This window comes from Sciurus vulgaris (assembly GCF_902686455.1).
Source record: "Sciurus vulgaris genome assembly, chromosome: 5".
NCBI lineage: Eukaryota > Metazoa > Chordata > Mammalia > Rodentia > Sciuridae > Sciurus > Sciurus vulgaris.
The window spans coordinates 11989863-12003019 of record NC_136465.1 but is presented as its reverse complement, the minus strand read 5'-3'; the positions used below and the strand labels follow the sequence as shown (position 1 = coordinate 12003019).

The 13157-nt window shown below is 39.8% G+C and overlaps 2 protein-coding genes across 6 annotated transcripts in view; both read right to left on the bottom strand.

Annotated features, from left to right (window-relative positions):
• Positions 1-709: 709 nt before the first annotated feature.
• Positions 710-5199, bottom strand: GNRH1 (gonadotropin releasing hormone 1; the record flags this gene model as incomplete). The annotated part of the gene is made up of 4 exons (XM_079141959.1): positions 5078-5199; positions 4577-4726; positions 3336-3431; positions 710-787 (listed from the first exon to the last, which is right to left on the bottom strand). The coding sequence occupies exons 2-4, from the start codon at positions 4715-4717 to the stop codon at positions 710-712; spliced, it is 315 nt and encodes a 104-aa protein (XP_078998085.1). The 5' UTR covers positions 4718-4726; positions 5078-5199.
• Positions 5200-9280: 4081 nt separating this feature from the next.
• KCTD9 (potassium channel tetramerization domain containing 9) overlaps positions 9281-13157 on the bottom strand; it is a 30058-nt gene continuing 26181 nt past the window's right edge. For 2 of the 5 annotated variants that reach the window (XM_079139042.1, XM_079139041.1), the window contains exon 10: positions 9288-11381. In XM_079139042.1, coding sequence (XP_078995168.1) covers positions 11265-11381 — 117 coding nt within the window. In that variant the 3' untranslated portion in view covers positions 9288-11264. Of the gene's footprint in view, positions 11382-13157 lie in introns of all 5 variants that reach the window. The other 3 variants (XM_079139039.1, XM_079139040.1, XM_079139043.1) reach the window with 3 other exon arrangements.

Genomic DNA, 13157 nt, shown 5'->3' with positions numbered 1-13157 from the left:
TTTAGAGATTCTTCAAATGGAGGCTCTTGGGAAATCTGGCATTGTGCCGTTGCAAATATTTATATTAAAAAGGGATGGGGCTGTAACTGTAGCTCAGTGGGGTGCTTGCTTCGCACGTGTGAGGCACTGGGTTTGATCCTCAGCACCACATAAAATTAAATAAAGATATTATGGCCACATACAACGAAAAAAATTTTAATAAAGGGGAGGGGGATGGTTTGCTCCCCGGTGGGATGCTTCTGACCCTTGTTAAATTTCTTAGCACAGATGTCCCCCTTTTTGGAGGTGGAGGGACAAGACGTTAGGGAGCAGAAAGATTTCATTTGTCTGATTAAAAGAGGAAAAAGGGTCTAGAACTTTCCCATGTTCATTTGTTGCTTAGACAGTATCTGAAAATTGAGTTTTTCAGATGGTCTCGTAGCCATCAGGAAGTTAGGACGATAAATAAACATCTTGGTGTCACACTGTCCCCTGGAGAACTAGCTGCCATGAAAGTAAGCTGACTCGGGAGCTCCAGGGCCCGTTTCAGCTCCAAACGCAAAATACCCAGCATCCACGGACTCCGTTTCACTGGCCACTGGTCACCGTGCGGCACAGAAGCTGTGAGTGTGGAACCAAGCAGCTCTCCGAACCTTGGCTTCCTCATTTTACAGTGAAGCCTGTAGTGAGCATTTACCACTGAGTGTTAGTGAAAATGTTGTGCGCGTGTCTAGCACACAGCCTGCCTTCGGTCTTTGCGCAGTGAATGGTGGTGATGTGTGGCCCAGGACAGGAGCACCAGGATGCCCTGTTGAGTGACATACCAAAAAGGATCAAGCAGTGAACACTAATGTGTAGGCGTTAGTTCCTCCTGTGGTTGGGACGTGGTGAGTCCCCAAAGGTCTGTGTGCTGGAAGCTTGGTCCCCAAGGTCGGGGTATTGAGGTAGCTCAGCCCTCAGAGGGAATTAACGCCTGCTTCACAAAAGTGGGTCAGATCTTGTGGGACTGAAGTAGTCGCCACGAGAGTGGGTTGGCATCAGGTGAGGTCACCCCACATCTGGCCTCTTCCACCCACCTCTCTTTGCAACAGGTGAAGCCCTCAGAGGAGGCCTCCAGAGCTTGGACTAATCAGCCTTCAAGACTGAGCCAAAATAATCCTCTGTTCTTTAAGAAGCACCCAGTCTCTGTTATTTTGTTATAGCAACAGAAGACAAACTAAGATTCCCAACCCTCAATGTGCACTGCTTGGACAGATCATACGGAGCCGCAGGAGCACTGGACCAAGAGTCCTGTGAGGGTCCCTCTTTCCTCAGGCCTCACTCAAGTTCCAGCTGGCTTTCAGAGGAGGTGGGTACAATCTAGGGAGGGAGCTTCTTTCCAAGTGGCAGGAAGCCTTGGCCATGGCTCTATCTTAACTTCTGTCGAGAATGGTCAAAGGTGAAAATCCTATAATATCTGAATCAGCTTTTTCTGTCCTGGCCAATATGCAGCCATTCTCCTCGTGAATGCAGGGCTGGGACAGATGTGAACCATCCAGAAGATCCCTTTGTCAACAATAGACACTATATCATCTCCTTCCCCATCTGCCACCGTACACACGTGGAGGGACCCCTTCGGAAGGTGCAAAGTCCCTCCCTACCCGAGCTCAGAGTTAGGGAAAGACTGCCCTTTATTCACGACACAACACTTTATTATGAAATATGTGCAGTTTGGTGTAAGAATTTCTGAAATACACACAATTTACAGATATTTAATGGGTCACAAATTTCAATTTGTCAGTGTTACACTTAAGTCTTGTCCATGCTTCTGGCCTAGTAGATTTAAATCTTCTTCCTCCCAGTTTCCTCTTCAATCAGATCTTCCTGAAAAATGTGAATACCAAATAGATCAAGGTCAAGCTGAGTCACCGAATTTCATTACATTTTTTTTGTTTGTTTCTTTCGAATAGTGTTTATTGCTGGCCTATTGGTTGCCTTTTAAAACTTTTGTTCATTAAATTTTTCTTTTTTATTTGTTCTTATTAGTTTTACAGGACAGCAGAATGCATTTCAACTCATTGTGCACAAATGGAGTACAGCTTCTCATTTCTGTGTACACAATGCAATGTCCCACCATTCATGCCATCACACACGTACAGAGGGTGGTGTCCTTACGTTTTTGACAACTTTTAGAGTTAAGGAGGAAAGGTCCATTCGACATCATGTACTAGAAAGTGCTAGATAGATATGATAGATTGAATCTTTTTAAGCTGCTTGGTAAACAATCTAATAATAGGTTAAGGGTTAGATGTGTGGAAGAAGATGAAAGAAAGTTCTCATAAATCAGTTTGCTATTAAACAAGCTTTTGCTTATTCCTTCATAATGTCATGTCTGGGAAATTTCCCAGCTTGGTCTTTTGTTTTGTTTTGTTTAGCAATAAGCGTGATGAAAGAAAGAAAGAGAGAGAGAGAGAGAGAGAGAGAGAGAGAGAGAGAGAGAGAGAGAGAGAGAGAGAGAAAGAGAGAAAGAAGGAAAGAAAGAAAAAGAAAGAAAGAAAGAGAAAGAAAAGAAAGAAAGAAAATAAAAATGTCTACCCACTCTTTCCTCTGTCCTGTGGGTATGGAAGTTGAAGTCACTGGAGAAAATTGAAAATACAGTTTATCTTCATTTATGATCTTTTTGGACTTTCCCCAGGCTATAATTGAAAATCAACCAAATGTTTTCTGACTGCTGCAAATAAGTGGAGAATACTCACATTGAATTCAAATTTTGATTTCTGCATTTAATTTGTTTTACACTTTTTTTCATCAAAAACCTATGTTACCTAGGTGGTTAGGAGACCGCCATTTTGGGTGGAACTTTAGTCCTCACAGAGAACTGGAAATCAAACCTGTGACTCTGAATGGTAAGTTTTCAAGTTTGGAATTATTTTAATTCAAAGAAGGAATTAAACCTACAGCACCATTTTGAGTGTCCACATTTCCCAGGGCCCTGGAAAACCATGTCATAGAACAATTGCTGAATCAAGTGGTGTGGTATAGGTCAGCACAGAGAAGAAGAGTTGAGTGGGATTGATGGCTATACTTAGAGAACTAAAGTATGGCAGTGGGAAGAAATTTCCTGTGGGTCACCCCAAAGGCTGGAGCCAGGACTAGAGATAAAGCTTATAGAGAGATTTAAATTCAACTGAAGGAGTGGGGGAAGGTCCAGCCATGAGTCTAATTACTGAAGAGAATGTCAAGAAGTAATGATGGTCCCTGACATAGATGGGTCCTGACAGGAGCTAAGCCCCACAGAAGGCAGGAGGTGTGGTCATAAATGGTACCCAAGCGCATTTCCCTCTTGGAAGCTCCATGTTAAGATCACTGTCACTCACCAGAATTCCTCTCAGGTTCCTGACGGGGGAACGTGGCTGGTGGCTGGTGCATTCCAAGGGTTGAGGTTCCACCAGCTGATCAACCTCTTTGACTATCTGAAGGAAAAAAATGTGATTCATGGGGATGGAGATGAGGAAAACAAAATGGCATTCTCCATGGAGAGCGAGTTCTAGTGGCTGTGTGGGAGGCTGGGAAAAATGCAGGTTAGGATGGGGACTTGAATGGCCTGGATCCACCGTGAGGCATCTTTAGAGATGGTGTGGAGGCTTAGAGACAGTGCAGGTAAGACCACGTTCTCTCCTTCGAGACGATGAGGCTGAATCACTGTGGACCTTGAAGAAACAGTTCAAGAGTTTATAATTGTGAACCGGAATGGTTTTTATCTTCTAGTGTTTAATATGTAAGTTTAATGAGATTTGCCTCACAGAAAATCTGTGGAGAAGAGGCCTCAGATCCTGGGGTTTCTTTATCTTTGTTATTTCTCTAAAAAATGGTCTTTCTTTTCAATGAAAACTGAATGGTTTTGAGTTTTTCCAGTTCCATTTCCCATTCATAGCCCTATGTTATTTTGGGGGTTAATGAGCTAACCTAAATGTCTCCTATTATATAATCCTCACCCACCCCAAGAAGTCACATTTTATGAATGAACAAACAAATAAACAAGAATGCATGGTAATGCTGGTGCTAGTAGTGTAATCTAAGCTGTACAACATTAAATCCAGCAGGTTTTCTACCCCACTGTCTTATCTTAAATTTGCTAACTCCCACTTCTTTGCTTAAATGCATCTATTCATGAAAAGAAATCTGGAGCATACATCCTCCATAAGGAAACCTACTTACAAACTTTGAAATGTACTATTGATCTAATATGGTAGACTTAGATGGAATAAGAAAAGACCATAAACAGAAATTTTAAGATTATCTTTCCCAAAGCCAAAGAATCACCTGCTAGAGACCCTGGGCTTCCCCGGGGTTATTTCCAATTCCCGTGGCAATTCCACACGTGGAGCGCATGACGTACTACTGTGCACCTGCAGTTGTCTTCTCCTGGAGTTTGTTCTGGTCTCGGTTTCCTTAGCCCCTGACTGAATTGGAAGTAGAAGTAGGACTGGACCTTTGGAAGAGTCTTTTCCCCCGGCCTAGCCAGCGTGGGGCACAGCCTCGTGCCAGACTGGATCTTTTATTTAGTTAAATGGAACCAAATCAGCTAAGTCTTATTTCAAAGCTGGGAGAAACTTACCTCTTGCAAAGAATCGAACAAACTTTCCACGTTCCTCTTTCCTCCAGGGCGCAATCCATAGGACCAGTGCTGGCAGGAGCAGCCCTGCGCACACACAGTCAGCAGGAGGAGTCCAGCCAGGAGCTGGGGGATGGGCTCCATTCTCGGGAACTTCAAAGCACAATCAGAACAGACCCAAACTGAACTCTCCCTGAAAATCCACCGTGAAGAACTCTTGATGAAAAGACCCCCATCTACAGCATTCATCTGAGGAAACGTGAGTTACACTCCTGATTTTCACACACAGACATGAAACACAGACCTTTGCTTGTTTTCACGTTCCTAGCCACTGGGGACAAAAATCAGTATGTTAAGGTCACATTCAGTACTTTTTGTGCCAAAGCAGTCAGGAATATTTTTATTCCTTGTTTGGTTATCCAAAACCCAAGGCTCCTCCTTGGTCACATTTCCCTTTTCACCTTCCCACTCTCCCTTGCCGGTTGCTTTCCAACTCTTCCGTACCTGAGATGAGAGGGCTGCTTCTCCAAACGCTCTGCTCTGCTGTAGAGCCCCTGCTGGGTGCCTCTGGCTGAGGTTGCTCGACTCTAATGGCTACACTATGGTGCTGCTGGCATTTTGCTGACTCTTCTCTCTGTCTAGTCTTTCAAGCATTACTAGCTGTGGGATCAGCCGTGAGAGTGAAAGAGGGCTCATCCCCCTTCCAGATGGGGAGTCCCAGAGCAGAGGCCTCCCTTGCCAAGGAAGTCTCTAATTAGCTGATAAAATGTGTCTCCAAACTAACTTTCGTTTGATAGGGAAGAGGCTAAAGTCCAAGTGACACGCGGGTCAGTGGGCTCTTGGGTTCCCTGAAGACCAGCTGGGGGGTGCCAGTGTCAGTGAAGGACAAGGCTACTTGCCACACCACCTCGCCTGGACTAAGCTTTTGGGTATAAAATGCCCTGTGGACACATGATAACATGCAAGCCCAAACCAAACACAACAAACCACTAGTGTTAGAGGTAAGAAGCATTTTACCTGTGTGGAGGCAAAGTACCCAAAGGATCCCAAGCTGCCTTTGGGATGTGTTGAGTTCTGTGACTTTTCTATTCACCTAGCTTCCTTTTTATATGAAACTTTTCCAGGACATCAAAAACTTCCCACTGGTAAATTGTGCTGCCTGTGGATTTTAGTTTTATTAATAGTAATTTTTTTAATCCTCACATAAAGTCCTTTAATGGTGTATGTAATTGGAACACCCACTGGTGTATCCGTTAAATTTATTTAAGTCTGGCCATTAAAACCTCATCTAAAACTTTTATAGCTGAGTCACCATTCAGAGATTAAAATCCAACTGGGCTTGAGTCCCTTGAGGGAACTACCAGCCTATCCAGGGTTCAAGGAAAACAGATGTCTTAGAGTAAGCTAAGCCAAGTGCACACACAGAAACTTCCACAAAGGAGCTAGCTGCACAGTAAATATAGACAGTTGAGTCAGGTTGGGTCGGGGATAGCCTCAGCTTTTAGAGTCCTTATTTGTAAAAGGAAGAGTTTAAACCACATAATTGTAGAATCGCTTTAAGTGTCTTAAAAATTTAAACAAAAATTTTTTTTTGATTCATTGTACATAAATGGGGTACAACTTTCATTTCTCTGGTTGTACACGAAGTAGAGTCACACTGTTTGTGTAATCATACATGTACATAGTGCAATGATGTTTGCCCCCTCCCCACCCCTCATTTCCCTCTACACAATCCATCCTTCCTCCATTCCTCCCTTACCCCCCTCATTATGTATCATCATCCACTTATCAGAGAAATCATTGGTTTTGAGTTTTAAAAATGATTTATTAATAAGTGGTTATTGGCACTATGCCAAGTCCATATAGGATTCTAAAGATGATATGTGAAATTCTCCAGCCTTCTGCCCACCAGGTTCCCTCCTTGACTATTTATTATTATTATTATTATTATTATTATTATTATTATTTTGGTACTAGAGATTGAACCCAAGGACACTTAACCACTAAGCCACATCCCCAGCTCTTTTGATTTTTTGAGACAGAATCTCACTAAGTTGCTTAGGGCCTCACTAAGTTGTTGAGGTTGATCTCCAACTTGCAATCCTTCTGCCTCAGTCTCCTGAGCCACTGGGATTACAAGTGTAAACCACCATGCCCAGCCTTCCTTGACTATTCTTGAAAGCCTTTCAAAACATCAAAAAAGTAAGAAAAACTCTAATAGTTAGGACACATTAAGAGCAAGTCCATGTTGGGCAGATTTACGTGGACAGAGCAAACATCTTCAAAAGATGTTTCTACGGTCAAAATCACTGTGCTAAGAGCAGTGAGAGCAAACATGAGAAATAACGGTTGCATGGTGTGTAAATAAGACCAAGGTCACTCACTGTAATGTGGAGAACATCATCCACTTTTTTTTTTCTTTTTGAAACATGTCTTACTATGTTGCCTAGGCTGGTCTGAAACTCCTGAGTTCAAGTAATCCTTCCTCCTTGGCCTCCTGAGGCTGGGATTACAGACAAGTGCCACTGTCTAGCTACATCATCCAAATTTTCACCCAAGTGGCATGACCTCGGATATGTTATTCACATAAGCATTTAAAAAATAGAACCATTGTTCTTTATTACATTCCTTTAAATACATGATTGCCTTCCCCTAATTTACCTCTGGTCTACAATTCATGAGAGTCAAGGATTCTGTCTTATTTAATCATCTGTTAGTGACCCCTTGGCTTCTAGGCAGTACTGGCTATACATTTGAATGAATGAACGAATGCAATCAATGAATGAATGAAAGCAGGAACCTTTTAACTAGATTAGGCCTAATGCTTCCTTTTTTACTTCAAAGATGTGTTATCTGATATAGAATTAAACTTTTATGTATAATAGGCTATAAAGCCTATTAAATTATCTAAGCTGTGAGAGGGTAAAACAACTAGGTACTTGTTCATTTTTGAGCTGGCATTGGCAGCTTTTTGGGTAGGATGCCAGACCCATCAGTTATGTATACCCAGTGTCCTCTGGAGTAATTTCATCTGTAAGGATTTCAAGTGAAGAGAAATGGTGTTTTGCCCAGTAAGTCTGCTTGGTTTGCCCAGTTCTCTGTGGACCCAAGGTGGAGAAGGGGATCAACTTTAAAGTATAACTGCAAAGAAAATTTTTAAAATAAAACATCAGTGTTTGGCTCTAGATTATCTTAACAATTTCATTTAGATATCCTAACACACCATTTTAACATGAAGAGTAGAATTTTGTCCCACTGTACTAAAGGTAAGGAGCAACTGTTTTTCAATGAGAATTGTTGTTTGAACAATGCTGATTGAAATTGCCCAGTTGATTTCTTACTTGCTGAGACGTGCTTCCGTGTTATTGAAGCAAAAAGCAAGGTCTTTGATTAGGTCTTGATTAGGTCTAAGGAGATGGAAGTGAAGACTTGTGAGCCCTATTGTCAGGTGAAGTGCTCACCTCTGAGCATCACTGGGTTGCTTGTAGGTTATTTCTACCAATTGGTATGAAATTTTTGGAAATATGCTTTAAGATGTTTAAGATGAATACAGCCATATGGTCTATGAAGTTATTCAGTGTGCTAAGTCAGCATTGGTCTCATCTTAGGTCTAATAGATCTCAAGGGCAAAAGCCAAATTCATCTTCTTACTTTCAACAGCACCAAGCAGGCTATGAAACCACAGTACAATTAATGAGTTTTTGATGTCATGGTTAGCCCAATTTACCAAGTAGAGTTTAATAAGTTAGATTTAAATAATTGGAATTTGTGGTTGTCAAGCTTCTGTCCTAAATTTGAAAGAATGGCTTTAGAGGGGAAACTGCTTCATTTTCAACATTAAAATTATTATAATAATGATTTCATAATCTTGCCGAATGAAAGATGAAAAAAAATCTTTTCTGCCCTAATGTAAAATCTCAGCAGGAAGAACTCAAGGTTAACTCTGGCTGACATGTCTAATCCAGTTCGGAAAGGCTCGCAGAGAATTAATCCTCAGATAGTGTTTTCTACTGAAATAACATAACCAATCTCCCTTGCACTGGTGAACCTTTTAATTTTAAATATACTATCTTACTGTGGATTTAATAAAATTATAGGCTTTTTTCACATATTAAAAGACCATTTAGAGTTGACTTGCGGGCAGATTTACAGTACAAACAACAGATTCATATAACTGGAGAAAAGTTAAGTACTGATTTATAAAGGAAATCTTCCTGATAATATTTCCTACTAAAATTTCCTTGAAACTACTTGAAGGAACTAGACTAGATTACATCAGAGCATAACATGTATTGCTTTAGGCAAATACTCAAAAAGAGAATTTTTTCAATGTAGCTAATCTAACCATAGAGAACTGAATTTTATAAATGTAGCTAATCTAACTTTAGAGCACCGAGTTTTATCAATATAGTCTTACCAATTTGCGTTTAAAACCTTGCCCGAGGCCTCCCCCAATACTGTTGTCAACTATGTGTACAGACATGTTTCATCACTAAAGCTAATGGAAGTTTTACTATTTTGAAACTTTCTCCCTCTTTGGAATGCTCTTCTTGTAGGGCAAAAATGATTGGAGGCATATTATTTACTTAATAAAGCTAATTGATAATGATCACCAGCTAACGATAACACAAACTGAATCAATCACTGGAAGGCAGTTTTTTCTTTTGTTCACAACTAATAGTTTTTTCCACATTGTTATTAGCATGGTGGCTTTTGAAGGGTGAATCATAAATAGGTTTAAAAAAATGAATTTAATGGCACTTTCAAAGAGACTACCCTACAGGAAGTATTCTGTTGTATTTTCTTTTTCATCTAGACCCTCAGGGCTGGTTGCCAACCCATATTGAAGACAAAAATAAACAGAGGTGCCGATTTTCCAAAGCAGAGAAGAAACACCTTTTCATTGTTTTATATCATTTATTAATGCAGTATACATTAGATCCCAAGCCTGCAGTTTCTGAGAACACCGTGTTCAGTTCTTTCAAAACCTGCAGTTTTAGGTTTGTCTACAGAGGTACCCTTAAGTGAATGAACAACACATTCTATAATTATTGAAAATATAGTACAGAGTGAAATGATTTAAATATTTAGGCACATATTGATTATGAAAATAGATATCTCTCAATACAATACTTCTCTGTCTAGGTAAAAATAATAAAGCAAAGAAAATAATTCATTTCTAAAGTTGCTTTCCTTCACCTGTAAAGGTCTGATCCCCTCCCTCTGTGCATATGCGCCCTTTACCGTTAGGAAAGCTGTGCATATGTAGATATAGAAGAGTAAGCTACGGAAACTCTGAAACACGTCCTGCTCCCGAAGGAGACAGAGTGGTTTTTAATGATTCGTTACCTCAAACTGATGAGTATGCAGGATTCAGAACCCATTTGGACACAGCTTATATCCCTGCTCAGGGGCAGATATAAGGACACTGGGATATTGGGAGGGAAGTAAAGGCCCTATTTCTGCTGCTGCAGAAATAAAATGACTCAGGAAAATTGGGTTACAATTTGAATAGAAAACCAAAGGTACACAACAGAAAATATAAGTAAAAGAACCACAGGTGCTGACTGATTAGTATCTTAGGCCAGCCAAATGCCTTTGTTTTTGTTATTTTCTTTTAATGGTAAATCAAACAGCCAGTTTAAACAACCTCATTTCCCACTGTAAGATTTTAGCTGCAATTTCGTCGCCTTCTAAAAGGTGACTTTGCCCTTTTTATTTGTATTTTATACTCTTAACTGCAGCAGTTTTGGCCCAATTTAAACCATTTGACATTTTAATTAAATGACTATCAATGTTGCACCTTGGTTTTTTGGTTTTGAAGCATCATCCTATGCTTGTGTTGACCATATCTGAGAAAAGTAGATTAGTAGTGTAAATAGACAGAACTTCCTGGCCTGATGCTGAGTGGAACCTGCCTAGAATGAACTTCTGAGGAATGCTCATCTAAAATCGTGACTACAGGCAAATTCGTCCTTCATCTGGAGAGTTCCAATGAACCTTCAGTATGATGAAGATGAACAATGATGTCTTCCCTTCCTCTCTGCCTCAATAGTAACAACAGGATATTTCTTTAATTTAGCTACTCTTTTGTTCTAAAAGTAAACATTATAAAAATAAACCTGAAAAGAGAGCCTTAGGGAGTATGACCTCACCATATTCATACAGTGTGACAGGTACATCAAGAGGGGAGGCATCGCTAAAGCTATTTATAAACCTGAACCTTTCCAAACTTTTCATAAAGTTTAACAATTTAAATATCTATACTGCATCTAGGTATTCAATAAATATAATTGCATATGTTGTGCTTTTCATAAATTAAATTTCTTCAAATGCATCTTAATCCAAGATGGATTTCCATGTCATGCCTATTTAAAAGCAAATAAAATAGATACTATATTCCTGGTCATAAAACCAGGCAAATCTCCCTACCCCATTCAAAAGGCAGCAATATAATCTAAGCTTCCCTACATTTATTAAATGAGTGCTTTTCTGTTAAAATCAGAATATGGAAGAAATTCAATCTTTCCCCCTTACGCACTGCTGAGAACAAACATAATCCTCTAAACTTTTTTTTTTTTTTCCAATCCCTTTACAGTGTTACTTTTTCTAGATAACTGAGTGGGTGGAGAAAGAAAATGATTAGGGAACATTTTTCATCTCGGACGTCTTCCTCCAGCCCCTGAAATTCTCATCTGACACTCTGGGACATGTGTAGTGGTGTCAGCATCTCTTCAAATATAGCCCCCTTCACATTGGAACCTCTCAAGTTGGCTTCCTGAAGGTCACACCCAGACAGATCACAGTTCTGTAAGACAAAACAAGAGTCATGTAACACATATCGGTTTTAGGGCCTTCGCTGTTTCCTTCACAATGATTTCTAGGCATATTAGGATAATGTTCCTACATAACAGAACAGTTTCTGGAACACTCCTGACCATGTATCTTAAAGTCAGATCTTCCATCTGCATTTGTTATCCCTGGTTGATGCTCAGGCTGACCACCACAAGTATGTATAATCAAGGTTAAAGGTTCTGTTCACAGACTTTAGAAGCAGGTAACTGAAATACAGAATGAATTCTCATATAATAACTATTATCTAAATATTTTTACCACAATCCCAAAATAACAATAATAAAGGAAAGGCATGAGATGGGGGAAGACTATTTTAAAAAAAACAATTGAGATTTTACTTAATAATTAAATTGTATAGTAGATTTTTCCATTCTGTAGTTCTAATGTTTTTATAGCAGGGAACCACCTTTTTTTAAACTCTAAACATATGTGTATAATTCAATGAGTTTGGGTAGATATATACAGTGGCATAACTGCCACAACTGGGAACTGTTGGTTAATTTTCAAGATAAGGGAAAGATACGACAGGTTCTGATAAAGTCCCTGGAGATGGTGAGAGACCATGGTTAGGGAGAAGGGTGACTACACAGAGCCTCTTAGGAGGCCACATGTCTGCAGCTGCCCCTCCATGGTCAACTGGATCAGTCTCTGCAAGCGGCTGGGTGGAGGAAGGCTTCTGTGGTTAAACCACACTGACTATGTGACTGCCAAAACCAAAGAAAAACCTATGACCTTAAGTGACAGTAACAAATAACAGTGCTCATAATAAGTTTATACTGTCACCCGAGGCTGGTTCTTCTTTAAATTTAAATGGATCTCTGTTCCTGAGAGTTATCAAGAGATCAAAGGCAAAAACCTCCTTTACAAAATCAGCAGCAAGCTAAATTTTCACATACTGTCTTCTACAATCCTATCTGTACCAGATTTTCTTTTATAAAACTACATTGTTTAATATGGTAGCCCCCAGTTACTGAGGGATATTTAAATTTAAATGAGTTAAAATTAAGTAAAATTTGAAAATCAGTTTCTAGGTTGAGAATAGCTGCAGTGCTCAACAGCTAGGTGTCTATTTGGCTACTGTCCTGAACAGCACAGATATGGAACATAACCTCATGCAGAGTGTGATCAGACAGCACTGCCGCAGATGTATCAACAGCCATCAAGTCTACTGCTAAGTTTGCAAATCACAAATAGAATATAATTCTTATCAAAAAGATAACTGGGTAAGATTAAAATCTTTAGCTGAGATTCAAAAAGAGTAAGATGCCAATTTAAAGTAGGCTTTTCCAGGGGCTGGGGATATAACTCAGTTGGTAGAGTGCCTTGTAAGCACAAGGCTCTGGGTTCAATCTCCAGCAACATATAAAAATTAATAAATAAAATAAAAATATAAAAAAAATTCTCAAACCTGGATATCATTTAAATTTCCCAAGTCATTCAAGAATAATCTGGCCTATTAATGTGTTTGGAATTAAAGTCAATGAAAACAATTAATTAGATTAATAAAAGACTACTGAACTTACTGACCCAAGGAAAACAAATGAAATCAACAGAGACTGAATGTCAGATGAGTCTTCACATCTGGAACTAGAATCTACGAATAAGGTGGTGGATGGTGCTCTGAAACTGAAATCTGTTTGAATAAGCCACTGAAAGGAAAATCTCCCTCAAACTGCACTGGCACATTCCTGGGCCCGTGACCAGTCACCTGCTTTCCTGATACTAAATC